General features: G+C 34.4%; 2 protein-coding genes across 6 annotated transcripts in view; both read right to left on the bottom strand.

Moving 5' to 3' along the window:
- Positions 1-10,176: 10,176 nt before the first annotated feature.
- LOC126746689 (stress-activated protein kinase JNK) overlaps positions 10,177-25,031 on the bottom strand; it is a 54,995-nt gene continuing 40,140 nt past the window's right edge. For 4 of the 5 annotated variants that reach the window (XM_050455024.1, XM_050455023.1, XM_050455025.1 and 1 more), the window contains 6 exons: positions 22,324-22,449; positions 21,999-22,257; positions 21,854-21,919; positions 21,618-21,798; positions 21,324-21,496; positions 10,177-12,924 (listed from right to left, as the gene is read on the bottom strand). In XM_050455024.1, the coding sequence (XP_050310981.1) occupies positions 21,909-21,919; positions 21,999-22,257; positions 22,324-22,449 (396 nt within the window). In that variant the 3' untranslated portion in view covers positions 10,177-12,924; positions 21,324-21,496; positions 21,618-21,798; positions 21,854-21,908. Of the gene's footprint in view, positions 12,925-20,741; positions 20,934-21,323; positions 21,497-21,617; positions 21,799-21,853; positions 21,920-21,998; positions 22,258-22,323; positions 22,450-25,031 lie in introns of all 5 variants that reach the window. The other variant, XM_050455021.1, reaches the window with a different exon arrangement.
- LOC126747083 (uncharacterized) lies at positions 12,932-20,735 on the bottom strand. Its single transcript, XM_050455577.1, has 2 exons — positions 18,430-20,735; positions 12,932-15,893 (listed from the first exon to the last, which is right to left on the bottom strand). The coding sequence occupies exons 1-2, from the start codon at positions 18,639-18,641 to the stop codon at positions 15,542-15,544; spliced, it is 564 nt and encodes a 187-aa protein (XP_050311534.1). The 5' UTR covers positions 18,642-20,735; the 3' UTR covers positions 12,932-15,541.

A 25,031-nucleotide genomic window follows, 5' to 3' on the forward strand; every position in this document is an offset into this window, starting at 1 on the left:
CTGAATGGTTCCAGATATATTCGAAAAAATCCGAAATTTTTAAAAATCGATTTTATTTTTTCTGAGCTAATTTCTTATTCGATTTTAAGCGGAGAACACACATAATCGCGATGGCGATAGCGATGCAAATCGTGATCGCTGGTGTATGTGAACAGACATATTGCGATTGCGATCCAGTTTATACCAAAAGTGAAAAATGTGTAATTTAGAGGAAGAGGCACTCAACAATTCAACTTGCTATATTATTAGAGGAAGAAATTTGTACTAATGAAACAAGTATAGTCGCTTCGCTCCTATACTTTTGGTCCGTGGGGACCAGTTTGGAACCTTTAGGTCTTGTCTGCGAAAAGCCATAAGGGAATTAAAAAAAAAATCAAAAATTATCAGGTGTACTTAGGTGAGTCGGGGAGGCTAACGTTTACCTGCTGAGGAAAGAGAGGACCAGTTGTTGGGGTATCATGCTTCAAAGAACCATAATTTGTTATATAGTCGCGTTGTGTGTCAATATACTGTCTTATATTTCAAATATCTGTGAAAGTATATTAATTGTATTCTAAATAAAGCCTGAATACCAAATTCGAACAGAATCGGACCAATAGCAAAAAAGTTACGGTAGTCACGTGACCTAGGCTGACACTCAAATGTCAGTTATCTGTCTTAATTTATTAGTTGTATCCTAAATAAACCATAAATACCAAATTCAGAGAGAAGTTCCCATAAGGGTCTATTTATTGAAATAGAACAAACGGGATTTTACGTCGATTTGTTTTAATTTTTCTTTTTATTTTAAAATGTAATAGTAATAAAATATCAAAAGAATTGACAGGAGAAGAATAAGAAATAAAAAAAACCATAAATAAATTAAATCGAAGCTATAGAAGCCGAGATATAAGTAAAAAAATGGGGAAGAACAAAAGAAAACTGGTTTTTTCCCACGGTATCATTTTTTTTCTTAAAATAATTTATGACAAATTTTAGTTTTAGCCCTAAACTTGTAATTTTCACAAAAAAAACCCAAGAAAAAATTTTTTTTTTTTTGGTCGAAAATCGAAAGGGGTATACCCACGAAAAATTTCGAAAAAATGGTTTTTATTTTTTTATAAATAAAATATAACTCTGACAACTTTTTGTCTTATACAAAAGTTTTCGGGAATATTACGAGGTATCCGTGCGTTAAAACGAATCGGTTCTAGCTATTATACAATCGGAGAAAATTGGAAAAAACTATTAAACATAAATATCGAATTATCAAGAGCCCTATGGAAAAATTTCAATTTTTTATTTTTCTATCCTGTACTACTTCAGAGTATCTTTAAAAAAGATTATTACCATTTTGACTCTAAAATGAACGGAAAACCTATTTCTTTGCATTTTTCGATTTTCGAACAAAATCCGGGGTCAAAATGACAATTTTTTCAAAATATGCTCCGAATTCAAAATTTCTTTTTTCTAGTTAAAAACCATTCAAAAACTAGTAAAAAAGCTTAATGCCAAAATTTTCCATGATTTATACGAGTGCCACAATATAAAGAGAAATATTAGGTCCCATAAGAGTCTATGTATTTACGTCGATTTTTAAAATTTTTCAGTTTTATTCCGAACGGCAATTGTAATAAAATATAAAAAGAATTAACAGGAGGAGAATAAAGAATAAAAGAAACCATCAACGAATTGAATCGAAGCTATAGAAGTCGAGATATTAGAAAAATGTAAAAAAAAATAAAAGAAAACTCGTTTTTTCCCACGGTAGAATTTTTTTTTTTTTTAAATGATAACTGACAACTTATAATGTAAGCCCTAAGTTGGCAATTTCCAGTAAAAAAAACCCAAAAAAAAAAATTTTTTTTTTGCTCCAAAATCGACAGGGGTATAGTCATGAAAAATTGCGAAAAAATGGTTTTTTATTTTTTTGTAAATAAACTATGACTCTGACAACTTTTTCTCTTAAATAAAAGTTCTCGGGAATATTACGAGGAATTCGACTGTTAAAACGAATTGATTATAGCTATCACAGAATCGGAGAAAATTGTAAAAAACTAATAATCATAAATATCGAATTATCAAGAGCCCTATGGAAAAATTTTAACTTTTTATTTTTCTATCTTGTACTACTTCAGGATACCTTTCAAAAAGGTTATTATCGATTTGACTCTAAAATGAACAGAAAACCTATTTATTTGCATTTATCGATTTTCGAACAAAATCGGGCCCAAAATGAAAATTTTTTCAAAACATGCTCCAAATTCAAAATTTCTTTTTTCTGGCTAAAGACCATTCAAAAAGTAATAAAAAAGCTTTATGACAAAATTTTTCAAAATCTATAATAATGCTACAATATTACGAAAGAAGATAAGCTCCCTTTAAAGACTATGTATTCAAACCGATGATTTTTTTAATTTTTTTTTAAAGGCAAATTTAAGAAATAATTTAACTAATTAAGATAAAAGGAATAGGGTAATACAAAATACTATCTATAAATATATACATATCATCTAAAAGCAAATTTCAATCGAATAGGAAATGTTGATAGTCACGTGACTCTAGAACTTACTATTTTAAAATTTTGTAAGAAATCAACAATTGCATCCTAAATAAACCCCAAATTCCAAATTTGAACCCAATCGGATCAATAGCAAAAAAGTTATGTTAGTCACGTGACTTAAAAAATTCAACATGTCAAATTTCTGTCAAAATTTATTACTTGCATCCTATATAAAGCCCAAATACAAAATTTCAACCCAATCGGAACAATAGCAAAAGAATTATGAAAGTCACGTGACTTTAAAATATAATTTGTCAATTATCTGTTAAAATTTATTAATTGTATCCTAAATAAAGCATAAATACCAAATTTGAACCCAATCGGACCCATAGCAAAAAAGTTACAATAGTCACGTGACCCGGAAGTCAAATGTCAAATATTAGTCAAAAATTAATAATTGCATTCTAAATAAAGCCCAAATACTAAATTTGAACCCAATCAGACCAATAGCAAAAAAGTTACAATAGTCACGTGACCTGGAAGTCAAATGTCAAATATCTGTGAAAAATTCATAATTGCATCCTAAATAAACCCCAAATACAAAATTTCAATCAAATCGGACAAATAGGAAGAAAGTTAAGGTAGTCACGTGACCTTAAAACATAGTCATGTCAAATATCTGTTAAAATTTCTTAATCTTATCCGAAATAGGTACTAGGTACCAAATTTCAACCAAATCGCACCAATACCAAAAAAGTTATGATACTCGACTAACCTTAAAAATCAATAATTTCAAAAAATTTTTATTTATAACCCAAAAGCAATGTTTAAGAATTGTTAACATTTATTAATAATAAACTAAATAGTAAAAACTCACCCAATATCTAAATTTTTATTTTAAATTAAATAGATCATTACGACTGACCCGTGTATATATTCGAATAATTTTAATAAAATAATCGGGCAAATTTCATTTCGTCTCACCCCGGTATAAAACCACTGACTTTTCAAAAAAACGGCATTTTTCGAAGACGTCAAAATGTTTGCCGAATTTTCCTGGCCGCAATACACAATTTCCCCAATTGATATGCACAGATTCGGAAAGCCCATTCATTTTCTGATTCGGTGCTTCCTTTCCCTGATCGTTTCCGGTTCATTTTCATTCATAATTTTACAAAAAACCCAACCAAGTCCCGGCCACCTGTTACGAGCAAAAAATTTGTAACCACAATGCGTCAAAGTATTGTTCCCACTAGCCATTTCATCAGAGTTTAGGTTGACACCTCCAATTACCTGCAAAAACGCAAAAAAATGGACTTTTTTCATAAAATCGCATTTTTCGGGTACTTGTACTATCGCTGGAACTTTGAAATTTTAGTATGTGTTGTAAAACAAAATTTCGGATCCTTTAGATGTTGTTTGATCTCTTCATCATATACAGGGACGCGGCAAATGAATTAAACGCGAAAATTCGAATTGCTCAGAACCTATTAAAGTTGGAAGATTGTAATTTTACACAAATACTGGGGTTATTAAAGTATTTAATGCCTGAGAATATAAATGGTCCAGATGCCACTACGAAAAAGTTATTAAATAAAATGTGATTTTCGGGTCGGACCTTCATGGGTAAAGTTCATTATTGCTCGCCCTGTATGGTTCCCAAAAATTTCGGTTATATGGCATATGAAAAGGTAAAGGATGAAGTTATTTTTTGAAAAAAAAATTTTTCCCAAAATAAGTATCGTTTGGCGGGAAATCTCAAAAAACTGAAAATGCCAGAACTCGTAAAATAAATTTTTTACAAAAAAAAGCTCCAAGTATGTCAAATCTCTTATAAAACGAAGTCTTTTCGCCGAAACACTTTTTTTATAAAAATTTTTTTTTAGCCTCTGGAGAAGTTTGAATTTTTTTTTTAGTCACTTTTGTTCGCTTATAACAACTCACCCTGTACACCGATCGGGCCCAAAAAGTATACAGACATGAATTACTATAAAGTCTTTTATGCCTAAAAATTTCAATTTTTTTGACAGCGTTAAAATTGAGATCTCGTGCAAAAATGAATTTTGACCGGTTTTTTTACGAATTTTTGACTTTGAGACAGTACCGCTCCGTTTGATGGTACCCGAAAAAAAATTCGTTTACGGATCCATCATTCCCAATGTATTGAGAGACCCTATGCCAAATTTCATCGTTTCGCTAGCCATACAGCCAAAGATATGAATTTTTATTTCCAAAAAAACACGATTTTTCGGGCCCGACGTGGCGTGCATAATATAGTCTGCGACTATATAACAAGAAAGTAAGTACATAACCTTATCTTTTATTTGTTTTTTTTTGAAGTAGTACATATTTAACTATCGTCTAACTAACTATCGTCCCATTAGTATCCTCTCTGCAATTTCTAAGCTGTTCGAGCACTGTATAGAGGTGGTTCTATCTGGCACATTTCAGGAAATAATTGGTGATCAACAGCATGGATTCACCGGAGGTCGTTCTGTGGATACAAACTTTGTTTGTTTTTAGCAACTATATCTTTAAATCTTTTGCCGACGGTAATGAAACACATGCGATATACACGGACTTTAGTAAAGCCTTCGATAAGGTCAACCATAATATTCTTATCTCTCATATTTCAGATCTCGGCATCAGCGGATCTCTTTTACTTTGGATCAAGTCTTATCTGATGGATAGAGAGCAGCGTGTTAAAATTGGTCGTTTTTTGTCCAACCCATTTTTGACAACTTCAGAGGTCCCTCAGGGCTCCCATTTGGGACCATTGTTATTCAGTCTCTTTATCAATCACCTCGGCTCCCTACTGGAGTCTGAGTTTTTGCTCTTCGCTGATGATTTGAAAATTTTTCGGCGGATTTCCTCCTCTCAAGATCAGTTGGTGCTTCAGAGAGATATAAACAGAGTGTTTTCCTGGTGTAAGTCGAATGAAATGTCATTGAATGTTAAGAAATGTGAGTTTTTGAGGTTTACTCGTTTAAGGGTCTCCCCGCCTTGTCAATATGTTATTGATGGTATCCCCTTGAAGGAGCTTGACTCAGTCAAGGATTTGGGTGTCTTTCTGGACCCGAGTCTTACTTTCTCCCACCACTTCGAAAATACTGTAAATAGAGCTAATAAACTGCTTGGTTTTATCAAAAGATCTTGCAAAGACTTTAGTAATGTGTCAGCATTGAAGACACTATATATTTGCCTGGTGAGATCTCTTCTCGAATTCTCCAATATTGTTTGGTCACCTCATTTTCTGATTCACATTGAGAGGCTTGAAAATATCCAGCACAAGTTTATCAGGTTTGCCAGATATTCTCTTATGAAGTCAGGCCTGGATCTTACCTGTTCAGAGACCATGTCCTACCTGAGCATAAACTCCTTATCAAGTAGAAGGCAGTTCTTTGATGTTTGCTTTGCGTTTAAGGTTCTGAATGGTATTGTTAGAAGTCCGGAATGTCTGTGCCTTTTCTCTTTGCATGTATCTTCTTACACAACACGAGGTCAGGCGCTTCTCCACATTCCCTTTTGCAGAACATCCTATCTACTAAACAGTCCTATAAATAGAATAGCTTCTACAGTGAATAGATTTGCAAAAGATCTTGATTTTTTCAGTACATCTTTAAATAAATTTAAGTCGTCAGCTAGGGCAACTATCTTGGGATAGTGCCCTACTCCCACTCTTTGGATGATGTTTAGCACAGTATTGTTTATTAGTATTATAGTTTTTACTACTGTTAATTATTAATAAGTACTTGAAATGTTATATACGTTGATAAATAAATAAATAAATAATAAATAAATTTTATAACTGTTTAAAATAGACGTCACACGCTAAATAATATAATTTAAATTATAGAAGAAAGAGAAGGGATATTTGGGTACATGATATAAATAAAAAGCGGAACGAAGAAAGAGAATTTGATAACCTATATCCTGAACTCCGTAAGCATGAAAATCGGTTCTCTACGTATTTCAGAATAAATTTTAATAGTTTTGATGAAATACTAGATTTTATTAGAAAAGATATTAATAAAGATCAAACTACATTTAGGGAACCTATTGGACCAACAGAACGGCTGGCAGTTACATTAAGGTAATTGAATGAGCATTTATATTTTATTAAAGCGTTTTACAACAGCTAGATTACATAGTAATAAAAAATACTTGCCGTGAAACGGGGTTAAATTGATCATTTCGTTTGTAAATTTGCTTGTAACTCTTTTGATAACTGCGTATCGATATTAAAATTAATCATAAATGATTGTGTATGAATGTCGTAAAAGGATTTTGCAATCGTATCTGCTCTAAATTTAAAGTTGTTTAAAAAAAATGCCAAAATAAGATGTGATCAATTTCATACCAAAAGGAGGGTGACTTTGATCAGTGCCATATAATTGTATTCTCCTTGCAATGCCTTAAAATGCATTATGAACAATTTAACCCCCGCTTAAGTTCATCAATCCGGTGAAAAGTTACAGATAATTCTAGGTTTCGGGGAGAAATTGATCAGTCATAAAATTCCACTAATTGGTTATTTTTTTAGGTAAAATAAAAAAGAAGCATTGCAGTTTTTTAATACTTTATTAAAAATACAAAAACTTATAAAAGACATTCAAAAAGTAAAGAAACAAATCTTCAATTAATAGATAGAAGCAGTAATGCGTATAGTAAGGATTTACATCTCCTTAATATCTACTGCTTTTTTGAATTGATAAATGATTTGACCTTTGACGCATTCAGCGGCAGGTTCTGGCAAAATAGCAATTATAATTGCCAACTCTATGGAAAACTCGTCGCCTTCTTGTGGTTTAAAAACAGTTTTTCTTCCATCGACAGATTTTAGTCCCAGAACTTCGAATTCGTTTTCATTGAAATTTTAAACTGTAGCTATGTAACGATAGCTAACACTTTTTCGCATGCCCCCCAACACTTTGACCGATAAAAATGTCCCAATTTTGATCTCACTTTGACTCCAAATATTCAATTTCTTCGTTTTCCTGCAACCGGATAAATAGATCGTCGGCGGTCATGTCATCGTCGGAATTATCATTTCTTATAGGCTCTTCAACGTCGCTGTCTGAACTGTTAAAATCATTTTGGGCTGTCACACTTTTCCCTGGCTGAACATCAATTTTTGTTCTCTTCTTATTTCATCTTGTTGGGGCATTTGAAAATCTCTGTTGTTGTAAATAATTTACCAACACGTTCTGCGCTTGGTCTTGATTAAAATCTTCTCTAGGCAGCTTGTCTAATACTCGGTTTAGATTTAAAGGGACCATGCCACTTGCTTCAAAAGAAGAAATAAGATTTCGTTTAACCGCATGAGGTATTTTATCTTTGGATAGTTTACTGTCCATTGTCATCAAGGTTTTTTGCAACAAATGTGGGAAATCCTTTTTGTCAATTGATGAATGTGTCGGATACGTATTTTTCCATTCTATCAAGGCCATTTTAAATGGCCTGAAAAACCCTACGTCCCACGGCTGACATAAACGTGTCGCGTTCTTTGGCAAGCATACAAATCCAATGTTATGTTCTTCACACAGTCTAATAACTTCTTCTGTGAAATGTGAGGCTAAGTTATCGCCTATTAGAACTTTTCGCCCTTGCTGCCTTTTGGCATGTGGAAGAACCGCAGACTTACACCCATGTGACGTTCGGTTGTATCGTGATCCAGCTGCACAGTATCTATCTATGCAACAGGGTTCTAATTTTGGTCCTTGTTCAGTCCACTGCCCCCACATTTTTTCTGCTCGATAAATTACATATGGTGGCAAAAGAACTCCTGCTGCAGAACCACACATCATCACTGAGGTTGCAGATTTAGTAAAATTGCACACTCGTTCAGGGTATTTTACTCCACGGGAATATATTAGTTTTTTGCGCCCAGAGTCGTCCAGCAAATTAGTTTCATCATAATTATATACGTTGCACGACGGAATACCATTTAAAGCTGTTGTTTTAAGGTTTTCAAAATATTCAGTTAATGTTTGCCTGGAAACATCAGCACGAGCCCTTTTAATATTACCTGCAAGTCTTTGGGTTATTACATTGTTATGTCTTTTTAACAACGAAAATACTCAATCGGTACTGGGTAAATTGTCCTTAAATTTTGCCACTGAACGACCTTGGGTATCTAGCATCGCTTATTCAGGGACCGCGTGCTCACCCGTGAGCATGGATTACATTGATTCTGCCTATACCAAACGACGGTCTGGTCCCAGGATGAGCCGAAAAATATATTGGGTTGGGCAGTTTGGATAGTTTAGGTATTTAGTTTATAAGAGTAGAAAAAGTAGTCGTTTTCTTATTTAACCAAAACTTAAAATACCATAAAAATTACTAACCTAAATATAATAAAACTTACTAAAACGACCTAACGTTTGACGAAATAAACACTGCCACAAAGAAACTGCTGACACTAAAGTTTTAAGCCAAATGTTTTTGGAAGCAAGTAATGCAAAGGGGAATATTACACGGTACACAAATTGTATTGACCTTTTTCGCATTTTTTCGGGTGAGCCATTGACATGGTGCTGTAGCATTTAGTGCATCTCTTTCGAGTAACTCGTTTTTGGCCTTCCACTTCCTTCAACGTGCAGCGTTGCGTTCTAGACGTGGAAGGACGAGAAACAGTATTAAGTTTTTCGTCGATTTCAATGAGACTACCTCTTCTTTAAAAGTGGTGATGCTGATTTTTTTCTTGTTTATCTTATTGTAAAGATGTAACGCGTTTACTATTGTTGTAGCAGTAATAAGATGAAACACTAGGCGTTTGTATCATTTTGAAGTTCGCCTTAGAAAAGGCGCGTATGCTGACATTTGATCCGACAAGTCGATAAAGGCCTTGCCCTGATTATAGTCAACAATTACTTTCGGTTTAATAACTTCCTTTCCTTTCTTTGCTAAAGTAACAGTAGAATCATTGTCTTTGGTGCTTAGCATGATGACGTCTCTCTTATCCTTTCATTTCAGGACTACAGTTTTGTCATTATCTTGCCGAGCTACAATTCCACCTCGATTCAACTTTTCCTTTATTACTTCCCGAGGATTACCTTTGCGGTTTGCTCTAATTGTACCAACTAAATGCGTTTTTCGGTCAATCAGTCTTTAGGCTAATGATACGCTCGTGTACCAGTTGTAAGTGTAAAGTGTGCGGCCACTGTCCAAAAGACCTTCCATCAATTCCATGACTACCTTTTCAGAAACTGCAAATTCACTTGAGTTTCAAAACCCAACATCAGCAACTTCTCGGGGGGCCTAAAAAATTGTAAAATTTTCACCAGAAGTTGTTGGGCCTTTAAGAAAAGCTTCACCGAGAAAAATAAACGGAAGAGGAAAGAAAAAGAGGAAGTCATATCGTTTTGCTTGATTCAAAGTAATAAAACTTCTTTTTTTTTTCTTAATTCAATTATCAAGCTAATTAAGTTTTGTTAGGAGTTTGAGCAAATGGTGCACAACTACATTTTATTATAATATTTATGCAGTTAGTTTTTATTGTTAAACTCTTAGTATTATGGTACATAATACTAAGATATGGTACATAATACTAAAAATTAGGTTTTCTAGGTACCTAATATAATCGTTTAACTCCTCACCAACAACTGCAAACTGATCTTGACACTATTTAAAAGTGGTGCAAAGAATTTGAAGGTTAAATTTACATTGTCGGTTTAAAAATAAAACCAACGAAAGATTTTCCAAAGTCATTTATTTACAAAGCGGAACAATATTACTGAAGCACTGGATGTAATCTAGAAATCACACTAAAATTACAGGATTACTGTTTTAAACAGGGGCAACAAAAATTGAGGTCTGTGTTTGTTTGCATAATTTCGGAATTTACGTGGTAAAGTACGAAGCGAACCCTACGAAACTAAGTTTACATTATTACGTTAATCCTAAAAAGTGACCATAATATTATTGGATCGACTGGCTACAAAAGGAAATCGCTCTCAGGGTTATTTACACAACAGTTTTTAGTTTTTTTATACAGAATTACGCGGTTGGACATTTACATTCATCAATATAAAAAGGATCGCCGCCTTACATCGACTTTATCCTACTTTTTATATTTTGTTATTTACCGGGAGTATCTTTACATTAAATTTGTATTGCAATAGTTACGAACAAGATATAAATTAATATAATATAAATATAAATAATACAATTTTTTTTTGTTTTTAATAATAATAACTTACTTACGATTAACTCTTAGAAATTATCGGGACGAGGCCTTAGTGGGGGCGTTAAAAGATGGCCACGCAATTATCGGCGTTTTTTACGTCCTCCTAAGGTCATTTGAAGGTTTTATGTCTAATTACACAAACGTGCATCTAGACTCATGAAATCGTGTAGAGGGGGCGAGTCGAATTAAGATTGTTGCCAACTTTCTTACTTTTGAAGACCTTGTTGGCCTCCTAACATTTGTACCTCCCGTACATCACCAATTCTATAGATCATTAGACTATAAGGGAAAACGTTTGGTGCACACAAGACAGAACATCCAGAAACAGCAAGAAGCGGTTCAAGAGGGACATCACAATCCTGACGATGATGAAAATGAGGATCCAGAACATGAAGACAATGTTTATAGCAGTGACCCAGAATAGTTCTGCAAGTGGTATTTAAATGACATTTTTATACAAACCGTTAGTATTTTGTTAAGCCACCTTTCATTGGAAAAATGCATTTTTCTAATTTATTTGTATCCTATGTTTTATTAAACTCCTAATTTCTATGAGAAGCCAAGGGGTACAAGTGATGACTTTTATCAAATTTTGCCTAATAATCAATATGAAAAATACTAAAAAGCATATTATTTTTCTTTATTATGATAGTCTAAACCCTAGCAATTAAAACAAAACTGGTTAGAAAATTGCCATACTTTTGCCTGCATTTGATTATAACAATTTAACTTTAATTTAAGTTTTCTCAAAACTGACTTCAGTACACTTATACCCCGTTGCTTCTCAGCCCTTCATTAAATAATTTGTACTAAAAACGTCTTATACGTGGTCAGAGGCTCTCACCACCGTTCAATTGCTCCAGTTATCGTAATTTTGCATTTAAATTGAGAAATTTCTTGGTGATGTGAGGCCTCTGGTCAAGCATAAAGGTTTTTTAGTACAATTCAAACCCTTGGATAGTAAAAGTAAAGAATGTTGATAAAATTTTGGAAAATTTAAAAAATTTGTACTAAAAACCTCTTGTGCGTGCACCACCACGCAATTCTGCACATTACTACCAATAGTTTTGCACTGCAGAAAATCATTTATTAGTAAAATTGTACTAAAATAACAATAAAAGTTGGACATTACATTGTGAAAAGTGAAGAAAAGACCGTTTAATCATTTGTGATTGATAAGTGGAAGAATTCTAAGTGACCCTTGGCCAGAGGCTATTTGAGTAAAAAAAAATCCTCAACAATTGTACTACAATTGTTTAGTGCATAACTGGATTCCTCGCACTTTTCCCCATTTTTAGTACAACACTTTACTTGCTTAACCACCTTCGTGTATCCCTCAAAAATAAAAGTGAACATTCATAGGGCAAAAACTCAATTTCTCACTCTCCCCCTTGGTATATCTCTGACATTAACCAAACAACTGTCACTAGTTAGAGACTAATTTCACTACCTAATTGTCACCTTTTTTTTTAATTATTTTGTTTTTTACAGAAAATTCAATGGATCGGATATTGTGTTATTTACTGTTATTAAAAAATACAATTTACAACCTTTATCCTCACCCCGCTCTCTCGCTGCTAAATTGTGCCTTCCCTACCGTTACATAACATTAATATTATCGATTATACGACTACTTGTGGCGCACTCACGTACACCATAGAATAACTATAATGAAAACAATCGTGACTTGTTTATGGCTACGCCCTACGGACTTTAACTGAAGAGAGAAGAATCCTTTTTTTTCTCCCAATAGCTTTGGCAAGGTTAAATCGATTGTGATAACGATGACCTTCACTGTGAAAATCCCCTCTTCAGTTGTCTGTTTTAAAACTGAACGAACTAATTACTGATTGTCACACCAAAAATATTGCACGCAAAATGTTTCTTGGTAGTACATTTGATCTGAGGTACCCGCTTTACAGAGAACTTTAGTAAGATCAAATGTACAAGATAACTAGAATTTTTGGCATGAACTTAGGAAAAAAAACAACTCTCACTTACGCCCTATCGCCATCCTTACCTAACTAACTTAAATATTAAACCGGTCATATCACACGTACACAAGAGCCAGCAAGTCTTCCATCTTCTTCTTTCAATCGACCATACGGCTCCGTGGCAATGGCGATTTAAAACGACATTTTAAGCGCGGGAATTAAAATTCTATTTATTGTTCTTTATTAACTTAATCTCCGTTTTAGTCAGACTAGTCTAGAGATTGTGCTGCTGCTGCTGCTGCTCAGTGGGTTTCAGTAACCTGCAACAAGAAAATCAGTAAATAAAACCTCAACACTAAAAATACATAAACTGCTACTCTTAAATTATACATCACGCATTTATTAAAAGTCTATAAGAAAAAATAAATAAATACCAATACGTCCATATAATTATTAAGTACTACAATCCACTAAAAGTTGAACAATGAATTTGGTCAAATTCCTGGCCAGCATTTGCCCACAGAAGGAAGGCCTAGAGTTGATATTGATGAAGATAAGATAATAAATATGGTAGCAGAAAATCCGACCATTAGTATTCGTCGTATAGCAAGGCGTCTTCATCTTCATCGGTGCATCGTATTTTGAGAAGATCTCTGTTACATCCATATCAGGTGCAAGCATTGTTACCCGGAGACTACGCCACAAGAGTACGATTTTGCAGGGATATGTTACGTCGCAACAGAATCGACCCGCAGTTTTTCCAAAGAATTTTATGGAGCGACGTTTCAAAGGATAAAAATATTTAATATTCACAATTTACATCATTGGGAATATGTCAACCCTAGAATTGCGCGCGCTTTCCAACATCAATTTGGAATAAACATGTGAGCTGGAATAATTGAGGGTTAATTGTCCCTTTTGAATTACCAAGACGACCCAATGGCGAAAGCTACCTCAATTTTTTATAAAATCGTTTAAATGGCTTACTAGAAGACGTATCCTTAGAAACACGTCAAAACATGTGGCTGCAGCATGATGGAGGTCCTCCACACTACGCTCGAGTAGTGAGAGTTTATATCAACCAACAGTTTCCAAATCGTTGGATTGGAAGGGGTGGGAATATCCGCGGTCCCCCGACCTTAAACGCGGTTTCACACACACCGATATTATCGATATCGGTATCGGAGAGCTTTCTTACACACCGATAAAATAGTAAAAGTTTGCGCCGTCTTTCATAAAAGGCCAGGGATCAGTGCGGTGTGTGTAGTGTATCAGAACAGTTTATTATTTAATATGAACAAAAAAAGCTGTGTCTTTATTATATTTGCTGTATTTGCGAAAAAAGAAGTGTCAAAAAAACAGACGAAGACGATATTGGGTCCATCCCATATTATCTCAAAAATATGTAGAAGGAGCATTTTATACAATGTTTGAAAAATTGCGCGAACATGATGAAAAGTTTTTTAACTAAAGTCCAGTTCAGAGATCTATTAGAATCTTTGATGTGTCGCAGATTCCGCAGTAACTAGTCCGTGCGCCTATGTCGTATTTATTGTCGCAAGATATACATGTTTAAATGGCAAAATTTTAAATTGTTTATCTATGAAATCATTTTAAATATATGTAAAACCCCATGTTTTATAGTATTTTTTATTTTTCTTTCGAAAATGTCCATTTTTAGAAAGAAAATATTATCACAAGAAAATAATATCAAAAAATTGACCGCGGACTAAAATCCAAGCATCTTACAAAATATTTTAAACACTTCCAGCACTCACAGGCTTGTCATCTCTTTTTAGCCAGTCTATTAAACAAAGATAAAACACCTGCGTTCTGGCGATTCCTATTTCAGGCTGTGCAAGTGATTTTGTATCTCTCTCTATCCCACTGATTTTGAAGATTACGGGGCCGTACCCAAATAAATTTTTGGCCTGTTTTTGTATAACTTTCGTCGTGTTTTTAAAGAGATCTTTATGGCAGCCAAAATCCCCATTAATAATTACCACCAAGTAAAACTAAATGTCAATATTCTCTTATCACTTGTTATAAACACCCCACTTATGGCACTAAAAACTAAACTTATTAAATTAAAATTTTTGGTTAAACTCATTTTACGTACTTAAATCTTATAGTTAAATTAAATATTACCTTGCTATCTACTATCTTCAATTTCAAACTTAATAAAACTAAACCCAAGAATCCCGAATAATAAGTTTTAAATACAAATACATTTTAAGGCCGGACCTGTGCAACTTTTCACGCTTGAGTGGCTGTGACTGAGGTCAGACGTCTAACAAAATAGTACGTGGGCGCATGTAGTCAAATTTTACGAATCAAGTGTATAAATTCTGAAAAAAATGCTTAAAACATTTATTTATTTATTGGAATGATAAATAAATATTGCTTAGAATATTACTTTATGACTCTTTTCACAAAAAATTTTGCGATTTAAACATGCATGTCACGTGACAATACAAGCAACACCGGCACACGGACTATTCGCGGCACATCAAAGATTCTAATAGATCTCTGAACTGAACTATACTTTAGAATGAGCACAGCTACATTTGACTACTTACTAGAAAAGTTATCTTGAGCTACAAGATACTCAAATGAGATTATGTGTACCTTGAGATTATTGATTAATTTCATTAGACACCTCTATCGACGTTTTTTAATTAATGTACAGAGGGTTGAGAAAATTTGAATTTTTGTGAAAAAGTTGATTTTTTTTTGAAAAGTCACCACAAAGTGCCCGTAACTCAAAAACTACTAAAGATAAAAATTTGAAAATTAGTGTGGAGATTCCTTTCTCTTCTCTCCAAAAGAAATGCTGGCAATAACATTAAGGTAAGTAATTAAGGAAATTCTTTATTTGCATTTAAAGTAACATAATAAAAATTCTTACATAAACTAAACTTTGATAATAAAAATAATTCATACACTATTTTGGAAATGTTGTGAAACATCTTGTGAGGTGCTACTTGTTGATGTATATGACCCTTCTTGATAAAACGACTGATAGTTTGTCGTTGATGGGTTTGCTGCTTGTAGAATAGTATATGACGGAGATGAGACTGCAGAGAAATCAGATACAGGAGAAGTAGAAAAGGTGATGCTAGAGGTGCTTATTTGACGTTTTTGTTTAATTTTTTTAATTAGCTGCAGTACTCCCATCCTAAACTCAATTTTTTCCTCTTCAGACATTGTTGTTATCATAGGAACAACGGAATTGAAGAATGACTCATCTTCATTGGAAGGTTCATTTAGTTTTTTCCTAATTTCCAATTAAATGGGGTCCTCAAGCCTCTTGTGGCCTTGGCGAGTTTTACTTGCATGGGAACTTGTTGAACTGGCTTTAGATGTTGCTGGTGTAGTTGACCTCATTTGAATTTTCAGTTTCTTCTCCTTGGTTTACTTCCACATCCGAAATGCAGCTGATCATGGTAAACATATTTTCGTTGTCTTATCTTAAGGGATCTAACAAACGCATCTCTTATATTTTGCCACTTTGTTGTAATAGCGTCACCTAAAATAGATGGTATACATAGATATTTTTTTCAGATATTTGGCAAGTGGAAACACGTTCACGGATATGCATTATGCCTACAGATTAGGAGTTTCAACCATAAGCAAGATTATAAGAGATGTTTGTCATAGTATTTGGAATATTTTAAAAGATGAATATCTTCCAACGCCAACAGAAGAAAATTGGAAGGACATTGCTGATGGATTTACAAGAAATGCTCAGTTTCCGCACTGCATAGGAGCTGTGGACGGGAAACACGTCCGCGTTATGAAGTTTCCAGGCAGTGGATCGATGAATTTGAATTATAAACATTTTTTTTTCGATAGTCCTAATGGCTATTGCGAATTCTAATTACCGCTTTATATACGTAGACATAGGTGCCCTTGGTAAGGATTGCGACTCATCAGTATTTAAAGAAACCGTGTTTTGAAAATTATTACAACCAAATGCCTTGGATATTCCCCACCCAAGCCCACTAATTTCAACAGGAGACAATCTACCATTCGTCTTAGTTGGAGACGAAGCATTTGCACTTTCCCAGAATTTACTTAGGCCATAGTTTAAATATTTATTTATTTATTTATTTCAATATACGGCAGAGCCAGTTCACAAAAACAAAATAGATAATACAAAATACTAAACAATATAGCAATATAAATACAATACTAGAATTACAAAAAAAATATATATATACCAAGATAAAACCTCTGAAAAAACAGTCATCAACAGGGCTAAAAACTTAGCACTATCCAAGGAACGTAGGTTAAAGTGTAAGATTATTTATTTTTGATTTGAATGACCGTAAGCCGCCGGAAAATGGATCCAAACTATTTTCATTAAAGAAACGCAAAGTCCTAGTCAGTGGAGAAAAAAACCCATAGTTGGCCGAATGAAAGGGTAAACGAAACATAGAAGAGTTGATCCTTCTTTGACAGGTGTTAAAAGGAATTGCTTCCAAGATAGTAGGACAATGATACAAACCATTTAAGATCTTATAAAACGTTAAAGCATCAGAATAATGCCGTCTGACTTCAAGATTAGGGATATTAAATTGGACACTGATAGCATTATAGTCGATGTAATAATTACGAAAAATATTAACTTCAGCTCTATAAGCAAGGGATCTTAAGAATCTTCTTTGTACAGCCTCAAGGTGTTCAATATGAGAATCATAATAAGGGGACCAAATTACAGACGCATACTCAAGCAAGGAACGTACCAAAGAGTAATAAAGTAATTTGAAACAATAAGGTGAAAGATGTACACTATTTCTAGTGATAAAACCAAGACTACGCATACTCCTGTTAATAATATCCAAAATGTGCGGCAAAAAAGTTAGCTTGGTATCAAAAAGAACACCTAAATCTTTAACTGTATCAACTGACTTGAGTTCGTTATTGTTGATTGTGTATTGATAATTAATAATTTTATTAGAACGACCAAACGAAATACATACACACTTCTTTACATTCAGTTCCAGACTATTGCTATTACACTACTCAGCAACACTATTTAAATCCAATTGAAGTAGCTCAGCATCAAGATACTTGACTCAATGGCTTTATACAGTTTAAAATCATCAGCAAAAGCAAGACGTTTTGAATGAACGTGTACACACTACACTTTGAGAAGTCTGTGTACACACTATCGACCTGTACAGACCTCTCAAAAGCACCAATCAAATCATACTGGTAAGTCAACAGGTTAGTCACCGTAGATCTACCCTGACAAAAACCATGCTGATGATCACTAAGCAATCGCCTACAGTGCCACGAAAATCGCACAGAAAACAACCTGTCAAACAGTTTAGGAACTACAGACTGATATTAATAAAGAGAAGAAGAATTTTCAATTATCGCTTATGTCGAGCGCGACGGTATATAGAATGTTCGTTCGGTAGTATATTAGTAAATAAGTGGCGAATATTTCACAGAGCCATAAATGTTGGTAAGGAGTACGCAAAAGATATTGTTAAAGCGTGCATAATTTTGCACAACCTAATTCCAAAAAAAAGACGGCACTCGTGTGGAAGATATGTACGCACCAGACAGAGAGCTACAAAATCTACCACCAAAACGAGCTGCCAATGATGTTCGCGATAAATTTGCAGAGTTCTTTGTAAGTCCAGAGGGATCCTTACCATGGCAAATGTCTAAAATTTAGCGCATAAGTTACTGCTTCTGGTTCTATTTAATGTCTTTATACTTAGATATTACGTTTATGTTTAGGCAAGTGTTCTTTAAGTTTAAAGCTCAAATAGGTATGTACTAACCTAGATCTGTAACGTAGGCTCTAAATGTGAATAAATACAGGAAAAAACATGCACTTACCAATTTTTTGCTGTTCTTGTTCATTTAAATTATTGAAATTGCCTTCAAGGTATTTATGCATACGTTTTTTCAATATCTTGTCTTTGTAAGCATCGGAAAATTTATTCCACAAACAGGGCCTTGCTTCCACCAATTCAATGAGTGTAACAATGTCGTAATTAAATTTAGTCACACTCATATTAAGTATAACCCATGTTCCAGCAAACCGCCAAAGTGAGACACTGGGTTTCAAAAGTGATATGACACACCGATAACGACAAGTCGGAACGTGTGAATATGTCTATTTAGTTTGCATTGCGTACTAAACCGGGCGATAATTTACTGGCCGATTTTAACTCAACCATCCGACAGACGCAACGATATCGAACACAGCCACCGATATTTTTATCGGATCGGTTTTTGTGTAAAACTATTCATTTAAGGCAAGATATTTGTTAGGCAAACCGATACCGATAACGACACCGATAATATGGGTGTGTGTGAAACCGCGCTAATGGTCTAAGAGCTGGCTACGTAGGTCGACTGGGTCACTTGGTAAACGTGAAATTTTGTTATACAGATATGATCATTCTAACTTCGCCTATAGAAATTATATATCGCGGTAGGTCTGGCAAAAACGAAACCTTTCAGTACTCTTAGGGCGTTCGAGTGGGAATGCACTGCTCTGTGGCAACTTAAAAGAAAACTTTTTGTTTCGTTTGAGTCTTTGCTGCTGCCTGTCCTAACAGCAAAAAATAAACTAAAAACCGACTGCAATAATGTTGTAAACATAAATTAACTAAATATTGGGCAGGAAATAAAAAAATTAATTCAAAATAAAGCAAAAAATTAAGTTAATTTGATAATATTAAATAAAAATTAAAATTATCTTATGTCAGGTTCAAAAAGGCCACCCTATATATAGCAGTGCAGTACGTCAATCGATCATAAAACGACCTTCTCGTATTCGACAACATTTCAGTGGAGATACTATTAAATGTTTGCCTAATTTGAACACAAAGCTCTTCTAAATTAGTAGCCCGTTGATTTTCGTGCCTATAAATTTGTTCTTTTAGGTATCCCCAAAGAAAACAATCATTGGGGGCTAAATCGGGGCTTCTGGCGAGCCATTTAATAGTACCGTTTCCACCGATTGTTCGATCAGGGAAAGACGTTTCGAGAAATTGACGTACCACTAATGCGTTATGACCGGGACAACCATCCTGTTGAAACCAAACTTGTTCTAAATTGATATTGACCCCTCGAATAGCAGGAAGAACTTCATCCCTCAAAAGATTAAGGTATTCGTTGGCATTAAGGTTTCCATCGATAAAAAAGGGCCTATAATTGAATCACCTAAAATGCCAGCCCATACATTAACCTTTTGAGGGTATTGTGTACGTGTTGGTATGCTTATGTGCTTATTTTCCCTCGAATAACCCACTGTAATGGACGGATTATATTTACCACAAATAGAGAAAGAGGACTCATCTGAAAACAAAATGTTACTAATAAACATTTCGTTCCGATTTGCCCTTTCCAATACTTCGTGGCAAAATTCCATCCGTCTCTCATGGTCCTGTGGGAAAATTTCTTGGGTTTTTTGCACTTGTACTTATTTCTTTTTAAAATTCTTCTAACCCTTAAAGGCTCAATACCCGTTTCTTTGGCAATGGTTGTACCAAGTGTTGTTGCAAGGAAAGTTCATTTCAGCAACATCACAAACATTAACCCCTCGAAGCTCCCTTTCTTCGCCTAGCGGTCTAACGACAGGTGGTTGCTCATTTGCGTAGCATTTCCTGCAATTTTGCAAGCACCCAAAGGTCTCAAACCTATGGATAATTGCAAAAATTGTGATTAGGTACAAAGCTGACAATTTGCACTAGTATAGGAAACGATATTAGAAAATGGGAAAAAAAAATTGTCAGAAGTCTACGCGGAAGATAAAGGGTCGTCAGAAGTCGATAATGTTGCAAAAATGTTTGCAACAATTTTGTCACTAGGTACAATTCTGACATTTTGCGTACTTATTTTATAATTCAAATCGAAATTACCTGCAAGTCGTCAGAAGTCCAGGTAGAAGGATAACGGAGATATTATTAATAATATGAGCGCCGGCGCTCCATTCCCACCTCCATAATATTTCGTATTTTAATTTTTTTGTCATCAGGTTCAGTTCTGACAATTTGAGAACATAATTTACAATGTTTGAACATACTATTGCTCAACTGTCAGAAGTAAATTCAGAAGACATTGCTAATTATTAATAAATCAATAATTCAAAAAATGAAAGTTTTACGTGTCTCCGACTAGTTTCGCCCGTTCATCTGCATGCCGGTTCCCGTTCTCGCATCAGCGCTGGCTGCTTCCCTATCTAAGCTGGTACCCCCATTCCCCATTGAGGGAATAGAACTTCACGAGGGTGCATGTCTTTTTTTTATTCATATTTTTCTTAGTGGTTTTTCTTGATTTTTTTTTTGTTTTTACATTCCTATTGAAATATAGGTGCTTTAAATTTTGGCTCATAAATATTTAAAATGTATTGCAACCGGAATGTAAATAGTTGTTTAAGGTCTCACTTGTACTACAGTTTACTGATGGTGCGGGCAAACGGTTGTTTTAATCGAGAGACACTCCTATTTGTCATAATAAAATGAGTGAACAGAAAAATGTAACTTGATTATAAAACTGACAAATAAAATCTTTTTGTATTTGTATATCTAGGGATACGAGTTTATATGTTGATGGATCAGTTTGCGATCGTTTTCCGTGAACTTTAGGCTTATTATTGGAACGCATCTCCTATTTTTTTCTTCTGTATTAAAACAACCAAACATTTCTGAGTGACACCAAAAACGTTCATAAAGGTCTTTCAGCATACTTGCACAAAATTTCCATCTTCAGAATCTGGCAGTGTATAGGATATTGAAGTTTGCCTTTTGCTATCTGGGACACTTTCATAATTTCCATGACGACGTCCCTTGTGTTTTGTAGTTTTCAACATAAAATCTCTCAAAAAGTTGAAGTTTTCGTTTGTAAGTACTTGCACGACGCCTGAAATAGATATTAAGTGTAGATCAACAAATTCTCTTTATATTTATGTTAAGAAGTACGAAGTACTGCCTCTTATTCACATGAAAAAAAACAAAACACGCAGAACAACCTGAATACACACCCGTCGAACGGAGTAGGAGTCACTGCCTGTTTTTCAACCTAAAATATTTCACCTCTTGATTTTGCAGGATTTTTTAGACGATTTTTTCCTGTTAACGTATTTCTTCCCAGCATTCTTTTTCATTCTCTGCCGTTCTATAAACCTTCCTTTATTCTTTTCTTGCACCTCTTCCATGTATACACTGCAATTTATGGTCCGATAAACAACACACTTGAACTTGACTTTGGCACTTATACCTTTCAAAATAAGAACTTTCAGGACGTACTGCCTAGCTCCTGTGCTCTAGTTTTACTATGCCAAAGCTGACGAAATAAAATGACACTTATAACTTTTGGGGGTACATTAGCAATGGCACTTGAAACCTTTTTAGGCAAAACTTACGATTTTGACACTTAGTGCCTTTACACTCTTCAATTTGTAATGAATGAAACTCGGGAAATAAGAGACTTTCTACCGAAACTCTCTTACCGTTAGGTTCGGAACTGGGGGCGGCAGGACTGGGCTGCTGCGACCCGGTACCGGGCTGCGCCCTCCCGTGGGAGCTCTCGTACTCCATCACCTCCTGGTAGATGAGCTCCTTCCACTGTTCGACCGTGTGCTCCCGCTCGTCCACGCTGTGGTCGTACGGACCGGGGGCGGGCTAAAAAACCGCCATTATCAACAATTAATAATTACTCTCTTAAAAACTAAAACACAAAAAACTTACCGCGTTCACTTCGTTCTCCTCGTACCAGACGTTGATGTACGGGTGCAACAGGGCCTCGTCCACGGATATCCGGCACTGTGGGTCTATAACCAGCATTCTCGATAACAAGTCTCGGGCCTGTCCCGCCTTAAAAAAAAAGGGACATTTTGATTGTATTGATGTGCAAAAAGGCATTAAATGGTATACACAATGTGACCCACCAATAATTTCGGTTTTATCTCCGTACTTTGGTGAATGTTTTATTGTAAAATTCCGGTTATTTCTTGCATGTTGTGGATAAAAAAAAAATTGATAGATGGATTTGCTTGGATTAATTCATTGAAAGCTTAAGACGACTTCAAGGAAACTTTTAAATCAAAAATCAAGTCGATCTGATCTCTTATACTATAATGGTCTAATAAGTTAATTATGATTAAAATTCTACCATTTTTTAAAACTAAATTTATGTTTAATGCAATATTTAATTTTTCATTTAGAGAATTGCCACAGAACCCAACAAAAACTGCATAAAAGTGCTACCACCTATCCAACTCTCTTAGTATTACATATTAAAGATTCCTTTAAAAGAAATCTGTACATTTTATATACTGGGTGCTATTACTAAAGTTTGTACAGGCGCTTATTGTTTTAGACGCCATTCACCTAAATTATTAGCAACTTAATTTATTTTAAAGAAACCTTTAATCTAAAAGACATTATGATGACAACTGTATATTAGGGTAAAACTACTGTTACCGTTGAAAACTGCTGAGACCGTTTTTCCTCTTGGGCATCATTTCCAAAAACCTGGATAAAAAAGCTTTTAATTTATGGATTTTTGTGATTCTTTTAATGACACTTAAGGAACATTCCAAGGAAACCCTTAAAACAAAAATCGAGCAGATTTGGGCAGTTAAACTGACGTTACCGCCCAATTACTTGCAACTGTTTTCCCCCTTGGATAAAATTTTGTTTCGTTACCTTCACTTTTCCAATGGAATCAAAATAAATAACTTAAATCGGCAGAAAAGAAACACAACCCTCATAAGGTCAGCTGGTTTATTGATGCCTTGCGTGAGATGAGAGGTAGGCTAAACTTGCTGCAGGATTTTTATAATAAGCATCCTACTCCCAGAAATAAAGAAGAACTAAAAAATTTTAAAAATGTCTATCATCAAGGTTTAAAACCAGCAAAGAAAGATGCAAATGACAATCTTATTCAAACATCAAAGAATCCCGAGTGTGAGTATGTGATCTATTGTGAACAGTCAAAGGGGGCATCCAAAAAACCACTCCAGTACTATTGCAACAAAAATTGTAGATATCTCTCAGCATAACCAGGATTCCTTAGATTATTTGAACAATATCCATCCCCCTTCAGTAAGTCTATCTTTTTATTAACAAGTTACAGTTTCTTGTGAATAATTTTATAAAGTAGCGTTTTCCTAGTTTTTCAGTTTTATTTGTAGATTTCTTTATTGACTTATGTACAAATTGCATTGTAATTGTTGAACATTAATAAATTGTCTAAGTATCTCCCAGTTTCGAACTCTATTCTCTATTTGGTTGCTCTCCCGTAATAGTTACGTTGCATATATGTGGGGTATAAACGCAAAACGCGACATGTCCATTTTTCAACGAAAATGACCTTCATGTGCACCCAGAAAGTGTATAAATTTCTCTATCTGCCACTAATATATTTGCCTGCAAACCACGACATTTACGCTTACGCTCGTTAAAAATTTCGGTTAAACGCAAAATGCGACATCGCAACCTGCATTTGAGTCCACACGACCAATCAGCGAGCAGCTTACTAACACCTGATAAATCGTATGTTTTGGTATAAACGTATTGTTATTTTTTTCTTTACAAGCACGCAAGCACGAGGGTGAAATTTGTTGATATTCTGTGCGTGTGTTTTCATAATTATTATAAATTTAATGGCCGATAACAACAAGAAACTCTTGCCGGATACCCAAAATCGAGCTCGAAAAAGATCTTTTCAACCACAAGAATGGAAAAGGGAAAAAGCTAAAGTAGCAAGGTAAGTTAAGACCAAGTATAAAAATAAATAAATAGTTAACTAAGAAACGTAATAAATGTTTACAATACGTTAAATGACTGTGATATTAATATTTTTCTCATAAATATTTGCCCTTTTAATAATATTTAAAAATGTTGCTGAAGTTTTTGTTTAATTCTTTGCCGAGTTTTTATTGTTTGAGAAATAATTAAAATTGCTTAAATTATTAATAATGTAATGCATATTTTCTACGACTATTCCAACCTATAGAAACAAATTCATAAAAAAAATCGAGCAATCGGCAAAGCTATTTCAAGCTGAGCTTATTTTTTTTTTTTTTGTTTCAGATATTCACCTAAATCTTTACCAGAATTTCCCAAATGTGGACATAGGGAAAGTAATGGACCATTTCTATGCTGGCATCTTACCATGAACGATATGAAGGAGTTTCATAGAAGTTTTTATTCAAGCAAGAAGAAAGCTGACCAAGATGCATTTCTTTTAAGTTATTGCTCAGGATCCACGCCTGCAAGAAAAAGAAGTAGAGGGCGTGCTGCTAGTAAGCCAAAAGCAGTGTCTTTAACCTATAAGGTGCGACAGCAAGACGGTAAAGCAGTTCAAGTATGTAGGGAGGCATACTTGAACTGCTTTTCTAGATATATCTGGGGCATTTGATAACACGTCACATGTAGCGGTAAAAAATGCC

The sequence above is a fragment of the Anthonomus grandis genome, chromosome 18 (genome assembly GCF_022605725.1).
Source record: "Anthonomus grandis grandis chromosome 18, icAntGran1.3, whole genome shotgun sequence".
In the NCBI taxonomy this organism is placed as follows: Eukaryota; Metazoa; Arthropoda; class Insecta; order Coleoptera; family Curculionidae; genus Anthonomus; species Anthonomus grandis.

Excerpts from the sequence above, each read along its gene's own strand:
- LOC126747083 (XM_050455577.1), bottom strand. The coding sequence starts at position 18,641 with ATGAGTGTGACTAAATTTAATTACGACATTGTTACACTCATTGAATTG. Across the intron at positions 15,894-18,429 it reads TTTCCTGTATTTATTCACAT|ATTGGAAATTAGGAAAAAAC; the intron begins TTAGAGCCTACG and ends GGACCCCATTTA.